This window comes from Capra hircus, chromosome 11 (assembly GCF_001704415.2).
Source record: "Capra hircus breed San Clemente chromosome 11, ASM170441v1, whole genome shotgun sequence".
Taxonomy (NCBI): Eukaryota; Metazoa; Chordata; class Mammalia; order Artiodactyla; family Bovidae; genus Capra; species Capra hircus.
The window spans coordinates 10,457,870-10,473,467 of NC_030818.1; the positions used below are offsets into that span (position 1 = coordinate 10,457,870).

The 15,598-nt window shown below is 40.3% G+C and overlaps 1 protein-coding gene across 3 annotated transcripts in view; it reads right to left on the bottom strand.

The window, feature by feature from the left end:
* Positions 1 to 15,598, bottom strand: part of TET3 (tet methylcytosine dioxygenase 3) — a 109,919-nt gene that overhangs the window by 32,299 nt on the left and 62,022 nt on the right. For all 3 annotated transcript variants that reach the window (XM_018055023.1, XM_018055024.1, XM_018055025.1), the window contains one exon: positions 121 to 211. In XM_018055023.1, the coding sequence (XP_017910512.1) occupies positions 121 to 211 (91 nt within the window). The remainder of the gene's footprint in view (positions 1 to 120; positions 212 to 15,598) is intronic.

The window sequence follows — 15,598 nt, forward strand, 5'->3', positions numbered from 1 at the left end:
GTATCAGGGATTCCTTTCTGTAGGCTGTCTAGGATAAGGCAATGAAAATGAGAGGTGCTTAAAATGCACGTTCTATTGACAACTTGCCCATTTCTCCTTGGACATCTGTGCGTCACTCACCGCTCCTCCATGAGCTCCCGGATGGAGGCTACTGTGGGGCCAGATCCCAGATGAGTATAATATGGACCTTCATCTTTCTCCACTATTTGTTCTGCAGAAACAGAGTAAACATCATTTGGAGACATCAATTCACCAACAGAAATTTAGGAAGGCAAACCACCAATAGGAAAATGAATGGCACATTATAAAACAGGAAATTCAAATGGCTTACAAACATGTGAAAAAACATTCAAACTCAGGAAATCAGGATACAAATTAAAATAGAAATCAGGAACTACAAATTAAAATCACAATGAAACACCGTTATACATAGACCAGGTTGGCAAAAATCTTAAAGTCTCATAAAACTACATACTATCAAGACTGAGGTCTAACCACTTTGGCATTTAGTTTATCACTACATACAACCTAAACCAGAGGTTAGCAAAGCACTCCATTTTAAGGTACGGATCCCAAACAAACTGAAAACAAGGACTCCAACAGCACCTGTATGCAGCGTTCATTGCAGCATATTCACGAGAGCCAAGGGTGAAAACTAGCAGATGCGTCCATCAACACAGATGAACATGCATATCCATACAATGGAATAGTATTTGACCATAAAAAGGATTTATTCTGATTCATGCTACAACATGGATGAACCTGGAAAACATTCTGCTGTTCTTGTCCAGTTGCTCAGTCATGTCCCATCTTTGTGACCCTATGCCCTGCAGCACGCCAGGCTTTCCTATCCTTCACTATCTCCCCGAGTTTGCTCGAACTCGTCCATTGAGTCCATACTGCCATCCAATCATCTGATCCCGTCACCCTCTTCTCCTCTTTCCCTCAGTCTTTCCCAGCATCAAGGTCTTTTCCAGTGAGTCAACTATTCACATCAGGTGGCCAAAATATTGCAGCTGCAGCATCTGTCCTTCCAATGAATACTCAGGACTGATTTCCTTTAGGATTGATTGATTTGATCTCCTTGCAGTCCAAGGGATTCTCAAGAGTCTTCTCCAACACCACAGTTCGAAAGCATAAATTCATGGGCACTCAGACTTCTTTATGATCCAACTCAGATCCATCCATGACTCCTGGAAAAGCCACAGCTTTGACTGTACACACCTTTGTCAACAAAGTGGTGTTTCTGCTTTTTAATATGCTATCTAGATTTGTCATAGCTTTTCTTCTAAGGAGCAAGTGTCTTTTAATTTCATGGCTGCAGTCACCATCTGCAGTGATTTTGGAGCCCAGGAAAATAAAGTCTGTCACTATTTCCATTCTCTTCCCATCTATTTGTCATGAAGTGATGGAACTGGATGCCACGGTCCTAGTTTTTGAATGTCAAGTTTTAAGCCAGCTTTTTCACTCTCCTCTTTCACCTTCATCAAGAGACTCTTTAGTTACTCTTCTTCTATCATTAGGTTGGTGTCATCTGCATTTCTGAGGTTACTGATATTTCTCCGAGCAATCTTGATTCCACCTTGTGATTCACCCGGCCTGGCATTTTGCATGATGTACTCTGCATAGAAGTTAAATAAGCAGAGTGACAATATACAGCCTTGATGTACTCCTTTCCCGACTTTGAACCAGTCTTGTTTCATGTCCGGTTCTAACTGTTGTTTCTTGGCCTGCATACAGGTTTCTCAGGAGGCAGGTAATGTGATCTGGTATTCCGATCTCTTTAAGAATTTCCCAGTTTGTTGTGATCCAAATAGTCAAAGGCTTTAGTGTAGTCAATGAAGCAGATGTTTTTCTGGAATTCTCTTGCTTTTCTCTGATTCAGTAGATGTTGGCAATTTGATCACTGATTCCTCTGCCTTTTCTAAATCCAGCCTGTACATCTGAAAGTTCTCGGTTCATGTACTGTTGAAGGCTAGCTTGAAGGATTTTGAGTATTACCTTGCTAGCATGTGAAATGAGCAAAATTGTGCAATAGCTTGAAAATTCTTTGGCATTACCCTTCTTTGGGATTGGAATGAAAATTCTTTGGCATTACCCTTCTTTGGGATTGGAATGAAAACAGATCTTTTCATTTGGCCACTGCTGAGTTTTCCAAATTTGCTGACATATTGAATGCAGCACTTTAAGAGCATCTTTTAAGATTTTTAAAAGCTCAGCTGAAATTCCATCATCTTCACTAACTTTGTTTGTAGTAATGCTTCCTAAGGCCCACTTGACTTCACACTCCAGGATGTCTGGTTCTAGGTGGGTGACCACACCATCATGGTCATCCAGGTCATTTTAAGACATTTTTTTGTACAGTTTTTCTGTGTATTCTTGCCACCTCTTCTTAATCTCTCCTGTTTCTGTTAGGCACTTACTGCTTCTGTCCTTTACTGTCCCCGTCTTTGCATCAAACATTCCCTTGTGACCTCTAATTTTCTTGAAGAGATCTCTAGTCTTTCCCATTCTATTGTCTTCCTCTATTTCACTGCATTGTTTACTTAAGAAGGCTTGCTTATCTCTCCTTGCTAATCTCTGCATTCAGTTGGGTATATCTTTCCCTTTCTCCTTGGCCTTTCACTTCTCTTCTTTTCTCAGCTATCTGTAAGGCCTCCTCAGACAACCATTTTGCCTTCTTCTATTTCCTTTTCTTGGGGATGGTTTTGGTCTCCACCTCTTGTACAATGTTATGAACCTCCATCCATAATTCTTCAAGCACTCCGTCTACCAGATCTAATCCCTTGAATCTATTTGTTACTTATATAGTCATAAGGGATTTGATTTAAGTCATACCTGAATGGCCAAGCGGTTTTCCCTATGTTCTTCAATTTAAGTCTGAATTTTGCAATCAGGAGCTCATGATCTGAGCCACACTCAGCTCCTGGTCTTATTTTTGCTGACTGTATAGAGCTTCTCTATCTTCTGCTGCAAAGAATATAATCAATCTGATTTTGGTATTGACCATTTGGTGAAGTCCACGTGCAGAGAGTCATCACTTGTGCTGCTAGAAGAAGGTGTCTGCTATGACCAGTGCATTCTCGTGACAAAATTCTGTTAGCCTTTACCCTTCTTCATTTTGTACTCCAAGGCCAAATTTGCCTGTTATTCCAGGTATCTCTTGACTTCCTACTTCTGCATTCCAATCTCCTATGATGAAAAGGACATCTTTTTTTGGTGTTAGTTCTAGAAAGTCTTGCAGGTCTTCACAGAACTGTTCAACTTCAGCTTCTTTGGCATTAGTGGCTGGGGCACAGACTTGGATTACTGTGATGATGAATGGTTTGCCTTGGAAATGAATTGAGATCATTTGGTAGTTTTTGAGATTATACCCAAGAACTGCATTGCAGACTCTCTTGTTGACTATGAGGGCTACCCCCTTTCTTCTAAGGGGTTCTTGCCCACAGTAGTAGATACAACAATCATCTGAATTAAGTTCATCCATACCCGTCCATTTTAGTTCACTGATTCCTAAAATGTCAATGTTTACTCTTGCCATCTCCTGTTTGAACACTACCAATTTACCTTGATTCATGGACCTAACATTCCAGGTTGCTATGCAACAATACTCTTTACAGCATTGCATTTTACTTTCACCATCCAGACACATCCACAACTGGGCATTGTTTCTGCTTTGACTCAGACTCTTCATTCTTTCTGGAGCTATTTATCTGCTCTTCTCCAATAACATATGGATACCTACTGATCTGGCTGGGGCGGGGGGCTCATCTTTCAGTGTCTTATCTTTTGCCTTTTCATACTGTTCACGGGGTTCTCAAGGCAAGAATGCTGAAGTGGTTTGCCATTCCCTTCTATGGTGGACCATGTTTTCTCAGAATTCCCCATCATGACCCGTCCATCTTGGGTGGCGCTGCACAGCATGGCTCATGGTTTCATTGAGCTACACAAGGCTGTGATCCATGTGATCATTTTGGTTAGTTTTCTGTTCTTGCTCCTTCTGTCTGCCCTCTGATGGATGAAGATAAGAGGCTTGTGCAAGCTTCCTGACGTGAAATAAGCCAAACACAGAAGGACAAATACTCTATGATCCCACTTATATGAAATACCTAGAATAGGCAAATTCCTTAAGGAAAAAGTCAGATTAGAGGTTACCAGCAGCTGGGAGGACTGAGGAATGAGGAGTTATTGCTTAATGGGTACGGAGTTTGTTTAGAGGGTTGAAACAGTTTTAGAAACAGATAGTGGTGATGATTGCATAATATTGTGAATGTAATTAATGACACTAAGCTGTGCACTAAACAATGATTAAAATGGCTATATTTATATTAAATATATTTTAACACAATTTAAAAAAAGAAAGGAATAAATTACTGATACAAGCTACAACGTGGAGACACCTTCAAAAACATTATGCTAAGTGGAAAAGTCAAGACACAAGATATCACATACATTGCATGATTCCCTTCAAATGAAATATCCAGAGTAGATAAATCCAGAGAAACAGAAACGGGAATCACAGTTGCCAGAGGCTGGGAGAGGGGAGGAATGGAGAGTTACAACTTAATAGGCGCAGGATTTTATTTTGGAGTGATGAAAGTGTTTTGGAATTAGACAGAGGTGATGATTTCACAGCACTCTGAATGTGCTGAATGTCACTGAACCGCTTACTTTAAAACGCTTAGTTTTATGTTATATGAAGTTCACCACAATTTAAAAAAATTGATCCATACAACAACATGGCTAAGTTTTATATGAATTTTTCTAAGAGAAAGAAAAAAAGACTATGTAACAGTAACTCTAGAAAATGCTATATTGACTGGATACTGTAACGCTATAAGCAAAAGAACTTTACACAAATACTGTAAAATACTGTACTACGGCCGATAGCTTTGTGTCACGTCTAGGGAGACACACAACTAAACACAATGTGGCATTCTGCGATGGCTCCTACAACAGAAAAAGGACATTAGTGGAGAAACTGACAAAATCCAGAGTCTATAGTTAATAGCACTGTACCAACATTAAGGTATTAGTTTTAAATGTACCATAATTATGTAAGACATTTATAGTTAGGGTATACTGGGTAAAGGGCATACAGGAACTCTGCATCAACTTTGCAGCTCTTCTATAAATGTAAAATTATTTCATAACAAAAAGTTTTAAAAACAGAGCTTCCCTGGTGGCTCAGTGGTAAAGAATCTGCCTGCCAATGCAGGAGACACAGGTTTGATCCCTGACCCAGGAAGACCCCACATGCCACAGAACAGCTAAGCCCGGGCACCACAGCTATCGAGCCTGCGCTCTAGAGCCCGGGAGCTGCAACCGCTGAGCCCCATGTGCCCCTGAGCCGGCGCTCTGCATGAGAGAGGCCACGGCAACGCCTGCACGTTGAGTAGCCCCCACTTGCCACAACCACAAAAGCCCGAGCAGCAATGAAGACGCAGCACATCCGATGAATGAGGTTAAACTCCTTTAAAAAAGAAAAGAATTTCTCCAAGGAAAAATGTTTTGTTTTTATTTATTTTTTTAATAAAACAAACCACACACTATACAGGGGACCCTAAGTTGCTTGTCCTAGAGGAATTCTTGGCCACATGCATCAAAACACGCACAAGGATTTTCACAGCAACATTATTCACAGCAGTCAAAATTGGAAGCAACCCATAATCCAGCAACAATGAAATAGACACAGAAAACACAGTAGTCATGTAACAGCACACATCCTGCAATGAGAACTGACAAACTGCAGCAACATTGTCGAGTACCACACCACCACAGTTAGCAACAGAAGCACAGCACATAATACATACAGTAAGACTGTATTTAAATAATATTCAAAACCAGGTTCAACCAACGGAGATCCATACACAGGTCTGAATTATTCAATGATTTTTTTGCCTACAAAAAACTGGCAATTTCATATAGCTCAATCTTAATATAAAGAAAAACTATGAAATCACTGTCAAAAGTCAAGCGAGTGGTTGTCTCTGGGGGATGGGAGAGAAATGTGACTGGGAAAGGCGTACAGGGGATTTCTGGGGAGCTGGAAGTGGCCTACTACTTGATTCAGACAGTGGTTACACAGGTGCTCATTTCACAAATGTTCATTAAACTGTACATGAATCTTTTGCGTACTTGCCAATATATGGAATTCACAACTTTTAAAAGGTAAAAAATTAATGTTGCACCTATTCTAGGTAGAACATTATGCTCAGTTTCAGGGGGAAAGCAAGACAGAACAATAACTAATTGGGCCTTTAAAAAGTTTATGGTCTAGCTGGGTAAGATAAGACCCACATATAAGAAGATCGGGGAAGGATTCATTTTTTAATGCATAGTGTTGGAACTGGGGAAAAATCTGATCCGTACTGAATACCTTACCCCAAAATGCATTCCAAATGGTTGAAAGATTTAAATACAAAAAGTTAAACTATACAAGTTCTAGAAGAAAAAAAAAATGGATGAGTTATAAAAAAATAATCATGGAAATGGGAAGGTCTTCTTTAAATATAAGATGAAATTCTGAAGCCAATACACACAGATACTCCCCAAACTCTGATAAATATAACTAAAGAAAAATTTAAGTAATAACTACCAAAAGTCAAGTCAAAAGACAAAACACCACACTGGGGAGAAATACTTGGATCTCACACCAGACAAATGGTTGCTTTCTTTAACATTATCAAGTGCTCCTCCAGCGAAGTAAGGTCAATAATACAAGAGGTACAAGAAAAAAGGATAAAAATGGTTCTTTGAAAGGGAATGAAAACGGGTCAAACATATGCAAGGGTACAATAAACTACCAGTTTTACCTTTCAGATGGGTCACCATCAAAGTCTGATAACTCCTCATGTTGGTTAAAGTACAGGAAAACAGGCAGTATGGAAAGTAATTTAGCAATATATTCAAATTACAAATGCCCAATCTGCTTGCCTCAGTAACTTCAAAGAATGTCAAATTCTTCTAAGAATTTATTTCTAGGAACTCAGATATGTGTCCATATGTGCAAAGTGATATGTATATAAAAGAATGCTCACTGCATTATTTGTAATGGCAAAATATCAGAAACCTAAATGTCCAGAATACATTATGTGTAATAAATACATTATAGCACATCCATATAATGAAATACTAAGCATCTACCAAAAGCAATAAGCAGCTCCAGATTTACGGACCAAAAAATGACCTCCAACATATTTCAAATGGGAAAACAAGCAAATTTCAGTATAGCGTGTATAATGTGTTAGTATGCACACACAATCACACATACATCAGTATATATGCACACATAAAAGTGTTTATGTCATTACCCACACTAAGGATAAGACTAGGTTTGTGAAAATGAGTTCAGTTGTATTTGTGGTTGAAAACAAACAAACAAATGGCTGGCCATGGTGTGTCCATCAGTAGAGGAATTAACTGATGGAAGGTGTCTGCTGCTTACGGTTTCTGCTCATGGAGACGCTTCCTCCCACTCTGATTAGTGTCATGGTCTCCTAATTGGTCTCAGTCCTCCAAAGACCATCCTACCCAATACCAGTTAGACTCAAAACAGAAATGTGATCAGACCAGTTCCATGCCAGACAGAAGACAGAACCCAATTCCAGAGCACAGCCCACAAGGCTCCCAAGGAGTCATCCCTGCATACCTCTCAGCCTTGCATCTTCTTTTTACACAACCATGCAACACTCCTGCGTCCTGAAACACCTTTTTCCATTGGCAACAGGGCCTTCATTTCTTTCTTTCTTTGGAAAACTCATCTCTTAAGGCCTAGTTTAAATGCCACCTTTTCTGTGAAGCCTTTTCAGACTTCTTCTTTCCCTCTGGACTCCCAGAGCACCTTGCATACAACAACAGTATCAAAGCAGGGATCACATTTTTATTGTTTCCATGTCACAGCAGAATGAACACAGATTTTACAGAGACCTGGGTAACTATGATGCATTATCTTCCTAGCCTCTCTAATCCTCGCACCTTCTTGTGTAAAATACATAAAGGGCCAAGTGCAGTATTCGGAGTGTAATATGAACTCAATACACAGCTGCTGTCTAGGCTCTGCCAAACAAACTGTATGACTGTGCCCAAGTCACACAATACTTGGGAGCTTTAGGCAGTGAAAATAATGTTTCTATATTTTAGAATTGTTGAGGATTACATGAGATGGAAGGTACCTGGCACAGTCCACAACCTATCAATGTTTAAATGTATTAAAACAATGAAAGGATTAAAACTGACTTGCTCCAAATAGACACAATTTTGAACCATAAGACAGAGAGGATTAAAGAAGGATGTATATATGGAGTGGGGGAGGGAAGAGACCAAGTTAACCTGGAAATTAGATGGTCAGGATCCTCTGGGAAGGCCACTAACACACAAAGGCAGACACAGCTCCAAGTGCCAAGCAAAACCAAAGCATTCTCTTCCTTTCCTATAAGGAAAATTCTCTCCCTTTTCCTATACGGATGCCTTGCAGTTTACAAGGCATCCAAGTAGTCCTTTAGAAGTCTTATTTCTCTTAATTACATCCCTTTCCCTGATTTTATGTATATATATTTAAAATATATTAATACATATATATTTAAAACATACAATACATACATATTAAAAACATATGTATGTATAATACACACATACTATGTATACTATGTATACAATATAATGTATACAAAGAAGACATTGTAGACAGACGCTTCACCGTCTGAGCCACCAGGGAAGTCCAATATGTATAATACGGGATTGGGGGCAGGAGAAGAAGGGGACGACAGAGGATGAGATGGCTGGATGGCATCACTGACTTGATGGACGCGAGTCTGAGTGAACTCCGGGAGTTGGTGATGGACAGAGAGGCCTGGCGTGCTGCGATTCACGGGGTTGCAAAGAGTTGGACACGACTGAGCGACTGAACTGAACTGAACTGAACTGATAAATATATATAGATCTTTCCTTTGATTCGATGCCTTATGGGGGAGAAGATACTCTGTGGGAAGAAACTGGACTTAGAGGCAGTTATATGCTTAGCTATAAACTAGTGCCGTGCTGTGCTAAGTCGCTTCAGTCGTGTCCGACTCTTTGCAGCCCCATGGACTGTAGCCCGCCAGGCTCCTCTGTCCACAGGGATTCTCCAGCCAAGAATGCTAGAGTTGGCTGCTGTGTCCTCCTCCAGGGGAGCTTCCTGATCCAGGGATCAAACCCTCGTCTCTTACATCTCCTGCTTGCATTGGCAGGTGGGTTCTTTACCACTAGCGCCACCTGGGAAGCCCCATAAAACTAGCATATATTCTTGAATTTAATTCTTCTAGTTTGCATACATATTCACATACATAAGGATATATACCATTATATACGTGCGTCTTTTGTGTGGCAATGGGCCTTCACTTAGTTACAGTGCCAGACGGGTGACAAGATTTCACAAGGTTTATAGAATATAGTGTATGCTTTGAATCAGTGACAAATGGATGCTTCTGTTTTCCCACAGTGAAATAAGGTTTGTTAGTATTCTTGGTGTTGTCTAATGCTGTTAATCAAATCCAGTAGCGAGCTGATTCTATTTATTACTGTAATATACGCATGGTCTTCTATCTGTCATTTTATGTTTTCCATGTTTCCTGGTTTTCTTTCCTATCTTTTAAAATGGATTTTGTGTTTTCCTCTACTTCCCCCTGCCCCACCGATCTACAGTATGCTTTCAGTAATGCTAACAGTACTTTGGGAAAAAAAGAAGTCAGCACCCTTACACAATTTCTCATACTTCTTCCTTCGGTTTACCTCCTGGTTTTTGTTGGTATCGCTGTGAACATGTTTTTCCCCTCTATTATAAAAGAGATATTTAATATAAAACAAAGTTCAAGTATAGTGTAAATAAATACATTACCTTTTGTTTCAGAAAAACAATACATTTAGTGTTTAGTGCCAGCCCCTTCACACCACAGATCTCACTTCCCTGATCTGCCACTTATTTGATTCACCTCCAAAAAATTTTGAGTTCTAACATGTTTGGAAATGTTTTTATGAAGCCTTTACACATGAATGGCAACTTTACTGGGCACAGAATTCTTAAGTCAAACATTTAATCTCAATATCCCAAGAAATGGAATTCAAACATCCAACAAAGAACTCATATCCAGAAAAAAGAACCCTTACTGATAAATAAGAAAAAGAAATACAACAGAGAAATGGGCAAATGGCTTGAACTTTACAAAAGAGGACATACATTAATCACAAGGGAAATGCAAATTAAGGGCACAACGAGATATGATTATACACCTACCACAGTGGCAGAAAGCCCATCGATACCATTTGCTGGTTTAGATGTGAAGTACTACTGGTGGGAGTTTAAACTGCTACAACCACATTGGAAAACAGACAGTACCTACTAAAGCTGAACACATACAATTTCAGTCCTAGATATACACCCAACAGAAGCATATAAGCGTGTACATGCATGTACCAAGGGATGTATATAGGAATGTCTTACAGCAGCACGACTCATAATAACCCCCAACTGGAAACAACCCAAAAGACTATCAACAATCTAACGGATTAAGGACAGTATATTCATAAAATGGAATACTATAATACTAATACTATAATAAATAAATACTATAACATTTAAATGTATACTATAATACTAATAAACGGAATAGCAATGAGCTATTGCTACACACAAACAGATGAACCTCACAAACACTGAACCAAACAAACCAGAATATAAAACCATACACACATACGAAGTTTAAGAGCAGGCAAAGCTGATCAATGTGGTTAGAACAGTAGCTACCTTAGGACAGGAGTCAGCAGACTTTTTATGTTAAGGGCCAGATGGCAAATATTCAAGGCTTTTGCAGGGCATGCAGTTTCTACAGCAACTATTCATTTTTGCTAATGTAGTGCAAAAGCTGGAGAAGGAAACGGCAACCCACTCCAGTGTTCTTGCCTACAGAATCCTGTGGACAGAGGAGTCTGGTGGGCTGCTGTCCACAGGGTTGCACAGAGTCGGACACAACTGAAGCGACTTAGCATGCATACATGGATTGGAGAAGGAAATGGAAACCCACTCCAGTATTCTTGCCTGGAGAATCCCAGGGTTGGAGGAGCCTGGTGGGCTGCCGTCTATGGGGCTGCACAGAGTCGGACACAACTGAAGCGACTTAGTAGCAGTGCAAAAGTAGCCACAGAGAGAACATAAGCAAATGAGCATGACTGTGTCTCATGAAGACTTCACGGACACTGAAATCTGATCATATAATGTTCATGAGTCATGAAATACTATTCTTCTTTTGATTTTAAAAAGCAATATAAAAACATTTAAAAACATTCTGTTTTTAGCTCACAGCTGTAAGCCAGAATTGGTCTGCAGGCCACAGTTTGATTTAGGGAGTCAGGTGTTAAGTGACTAGGGAGGGGTATACAGAGGTTTCTGATGTGATGGTAAAGTTCTGTTTCTTTAAAAAAAAAAAAAAACTTATTTATTTTTGGCTGCACCGGTCTTCACTGCTTTGCGTGGGCTTTCTCTAGCTGCGGCGAGCGGGGGCTACTCTTCGTTGCGGCGCACGGGCTTCTCATTGTGGTGGCTTCTCCTGTTGTGCAGCACAAGCTCTGTACACCTGGGTTTCAGAAGCTGCAGCGCACAGGCTCTGCAGTGCGGTGCACAGGCTTAGCTGCTCCAAGGCATGTGGGGTCTTCCCGGACCTGGGATCGAACCTGTGTTCCCTGCACTGGCAGGCGGATTCTTTATTACTGAGCCACCAGGGAAGCCCTCAACAGTATTTTTTTAAAAAGAATCTGGCTACCAATAGAGAAGATATGAGTTCTATCCTTGATCCGGGAGGATCTCCCACGTCTCAGGGCAACTAAGCCTGTGTACCACAACTACCAAGCCTGCACTCTGGAGCCCGTGAGTCACAACTATTGAGCCTGCATGCAGCAACTACTGAAGCCTGAGCACCCTAGAGCCCATGCTCTGCAACGAGAAGCCGCCACCAAGAGAAGCCTGTGCTTTGCAACTGGACAGCAGCCCCCGCTCACTGCAACTAGAGAAAAGCCCATGTTCAGCAACCAAGACCCAGCACAGCCCCAAATAAACGCAATTATTTTAAAAAAGAAAACCTCACTGAGATTACTCCACTTTTTTTTTTTTTATGGTCACAAATGGCATTTTATTTTATTTTATTTTTTATTTTTTATTTTTTAATTTTAAAATCTTTAATTCTTACATGCGTTCCCAAACATGAACCCCCCTCCCACCTCCCTCCCCATAACATCTCTCTGGGTCATCCCCATGCACCAGCTCCAAGCATGCTGTATCCTGCATCAGACATAGACTGGTGATTCGATTCTTACATGATAGTATACATGTTAGAATGTCATTCTCCCAAATCATCCCACCCTCTCCCTCTCCCTCTGAGTCCAAAAGTCCGTTATACACATCTGTGTCTCTTTCCCTGTCTTGCATACAGGGTCGTCATTGCCATCTTCCTAAATTCCATATATATGTGTTAGTATACTGTATTGGTGTTTTTCTTTCTGGCTTACTTCACTCTGTATAATCGGCTCCAGTTTCATCCATCTCATCAGCACTGATTCAAATGAATTCTTTTTAACGGCTGAGTAATACTCCATTGTGTATATGTACCACAGCTTTCTTATCCATTCATCTGCTGATGGACATCTGGGTTGTTTCCATGTCCTGGCTATTATAAACAGTGCTGTGATGAACATTGGGGTACATGTGTCTCTTTCAATTCTGGTTTCCTCGGTGTGTATGCCCAGCAGTGGGATTGCTGGGTCATAAGGTAGTTCTGTTTGCAATTTTTTAAGGAATCTCCACACTGTTCTGCATAGTGGCTGTACTAGTTTGCATTCCCACCAACAGTGTAGGAGGGTTCCCTTTTCTCCACACCCTCTCCAGCATTTATTGCTTGCAGATTTTTGGATCGCAGCCATTCTGACTGGTGTGAAGTGGTACCTCATTGTGGTTTTGATTTGCATTTCTCTAATAATGAGTGATGTTGAGCATCTTTTCATGTGTTTGTTAGCCATCCGTATGTCTTCTTTGGAGAAATGTCTATTTAGTTCTTTGGCCCATTTTGGCTGCTCTGGGTCTCAGCTGCTACACACAAGCTTTCTCTAGTTGCATGAGTGGGGGCTACTCTGTGTGGTAGTGTGCAGGCTTCTCACTGCAGCAGTTTCTCCTGGAGCACAGGCTCTAGGCACACAGGCTTCAGGAGCTGCAGCCTGCTGGCTCTAGGGTGTGTGGACTTCAGCAGCTGTGGCGCATGAGCTTAGGAGTCGTGGCTCACGGGCTCAGCTGCCCTGTGCACGTGGAATCTCCCCGGACAAGGAACTGAATCCATGTCTCCTCCACTGGCAGGCAGATTATCGTCTACTGCGCCACCAGGGAGATAATAAAGTTCTGTTTCTTGATCTTGATGTGGTTACACAAATACATGCTTTTTGTAAAGCTGTATAGGCTTTCCTCATTTTATTGTGCTTCACAGATATTGCTGTTTTTTTTTTTTTTAACAAACTGAAACTTTCTTGCAAACTTAAGATGAGCAAGTCCATCAGTGCAATTTTTCCAACAGCATTTGCTTTCCTTTGAATTTTGGTAATTCTCACAATAGGTCAAACTTTTTCATTATTTTATATGTTACGGTCATCTGTGATCTTTAATGCTACTGTTTCAAAAAGATTACAACTCACTGAAGGCTCAGATGATGTTTAGCATTTTCATCAATAAAGCATTTTTAATTAAGGTATGTATATATATTATATATATATATAATGCTATTACACCCCTAACAGAATACAGTATAGTGCAAACATAACTTTTATATGTCCTGGGAAACCAAAGATTCCATGGGACTCACTTTAATGTGATACTCACTTTATTCCAGTGGTCTGGAACCAAATCTGCAGTACCTCTGAGGTATGCTTGAGATTTATAGACCCTCCTATATATGTTTCAATTAAGAGAATGTGTTCTCCCCCAAACTCCCCTCCCATCCAGGCTGCCACATAGCATCGAGCAGAGTTCCACATGCTATATAGTAGATCCTTGTCGGTTATCCACTTTACATATATTAGTAGTAATGTGTACATGTCCATCTCCAACTTCCTAACTATCCCTCCCCTCCAACCCTGACAACCGTTAAGCTCATTCTCTAAGTCTGTGAGTCTCTGTTTCGTAAGTTCATTTGTATTATTTCTTTTTAGATTCCACAGGGTATTTCTCTGAAAGGTATAGAAGAGGCATTCCTCCCTCTCTCTCTGACTTACTTCACTGAATATGGCAGTCTTTAGGTCCACCCGTGTTTTTGTGAATGGCATTTCATCCTTTTAGTGGCTGAGCAATATTCCACTGTATATATGGCCCACATCTTCTTTATCCATTCCTCTGTCAACGGATACTTAGCTCGCTTCCATGTCTTGGCTGCTGTAAACAGTGGTGCAATGAACACTGGGGGGCATGTATCCTTTCGGATCATGTTTTTCTCTGGATACATGTCCATGAGTGGGATTACAGGGTCATTTAAAAAGTATATCTTAAAAAAAAAAAAACCGTTTAAAAAACCAAGTATGGTGCTTGCTTCGGCAGCACATATACTAAAATTGGAACGATACAGAGAAGATTAGCATGGCCCCTGCGCAAGGATGACACGCAAATTCGTGAAGCGTTCCCTATTTTTGAACAAATGATGCTGGGTTAATAAATTGCCTCGTTCGTTAAAAAAAAAAAAAGAAAAAAACCAAGTATGTATAACCAACTTAATTTCTGGTTACTTTATTAGTAGGAAATCCATCATCCCTGAAATGCATCTTGAAACTCATCTAGATCATTACTTGTTGATTTTTATTTATTTTCTTTCATTTCAAAAACATTTTCTATTTTATCTTTGACTCCTGCCTTTGTTCAATTTGTTCCATGATTTCATTGGGAACAGCAGCAAATGTTCCCAATATTCCTGACAGAACTAGTCTGTGTAGAGGATCCCTTCTGTCTCTCTTCGGTATCCCTTATCTCCACTCTGATTCTGTTCATTTCTATTTTCTGTTCTCACTTTGAGTGATCTTTCAAGCCTATCCCTCTTCCTCACTGATTTGCTTTTTACCTCTGATTCTGCTTTTTGCCACTTCCAGGATATTCTAAGTGCTTTGTGAAATGTTATGCTTCTTGCACAGTTTAATCCATTCCTCTTGTGACTTCCTTGTAATTTTAATCTAGAAGCTCATCTTTCATTTCTGATTTCACAATGAACTTCCCTGAAGGTATAATTCAGTTCTTCAAACTCTTATTTCCTAATGCAAGTCTTCATTTGAATATTATATTTAATCTTTCCACTTTCCCCTACAGAATCCGAATGGGTTACATATTGGATTTTTTACTTATTAATTAATCATTCAGTGGAGGAAGTTTACCTCCTGGCGTTCTCACCCTTGGTACTACTGACACTTTGGACTAGATAATTCTTCATTGAGGGGCAGGAGGTGGGGGTGGCTGTTCTGTGCATTGTAGAATGTTTAACAGCATCCCTGGCCTCTGTCCACTAGAGGCCAGTAGAACCTCTCTGGTTGTGATAACCAAAATTGTCAGACA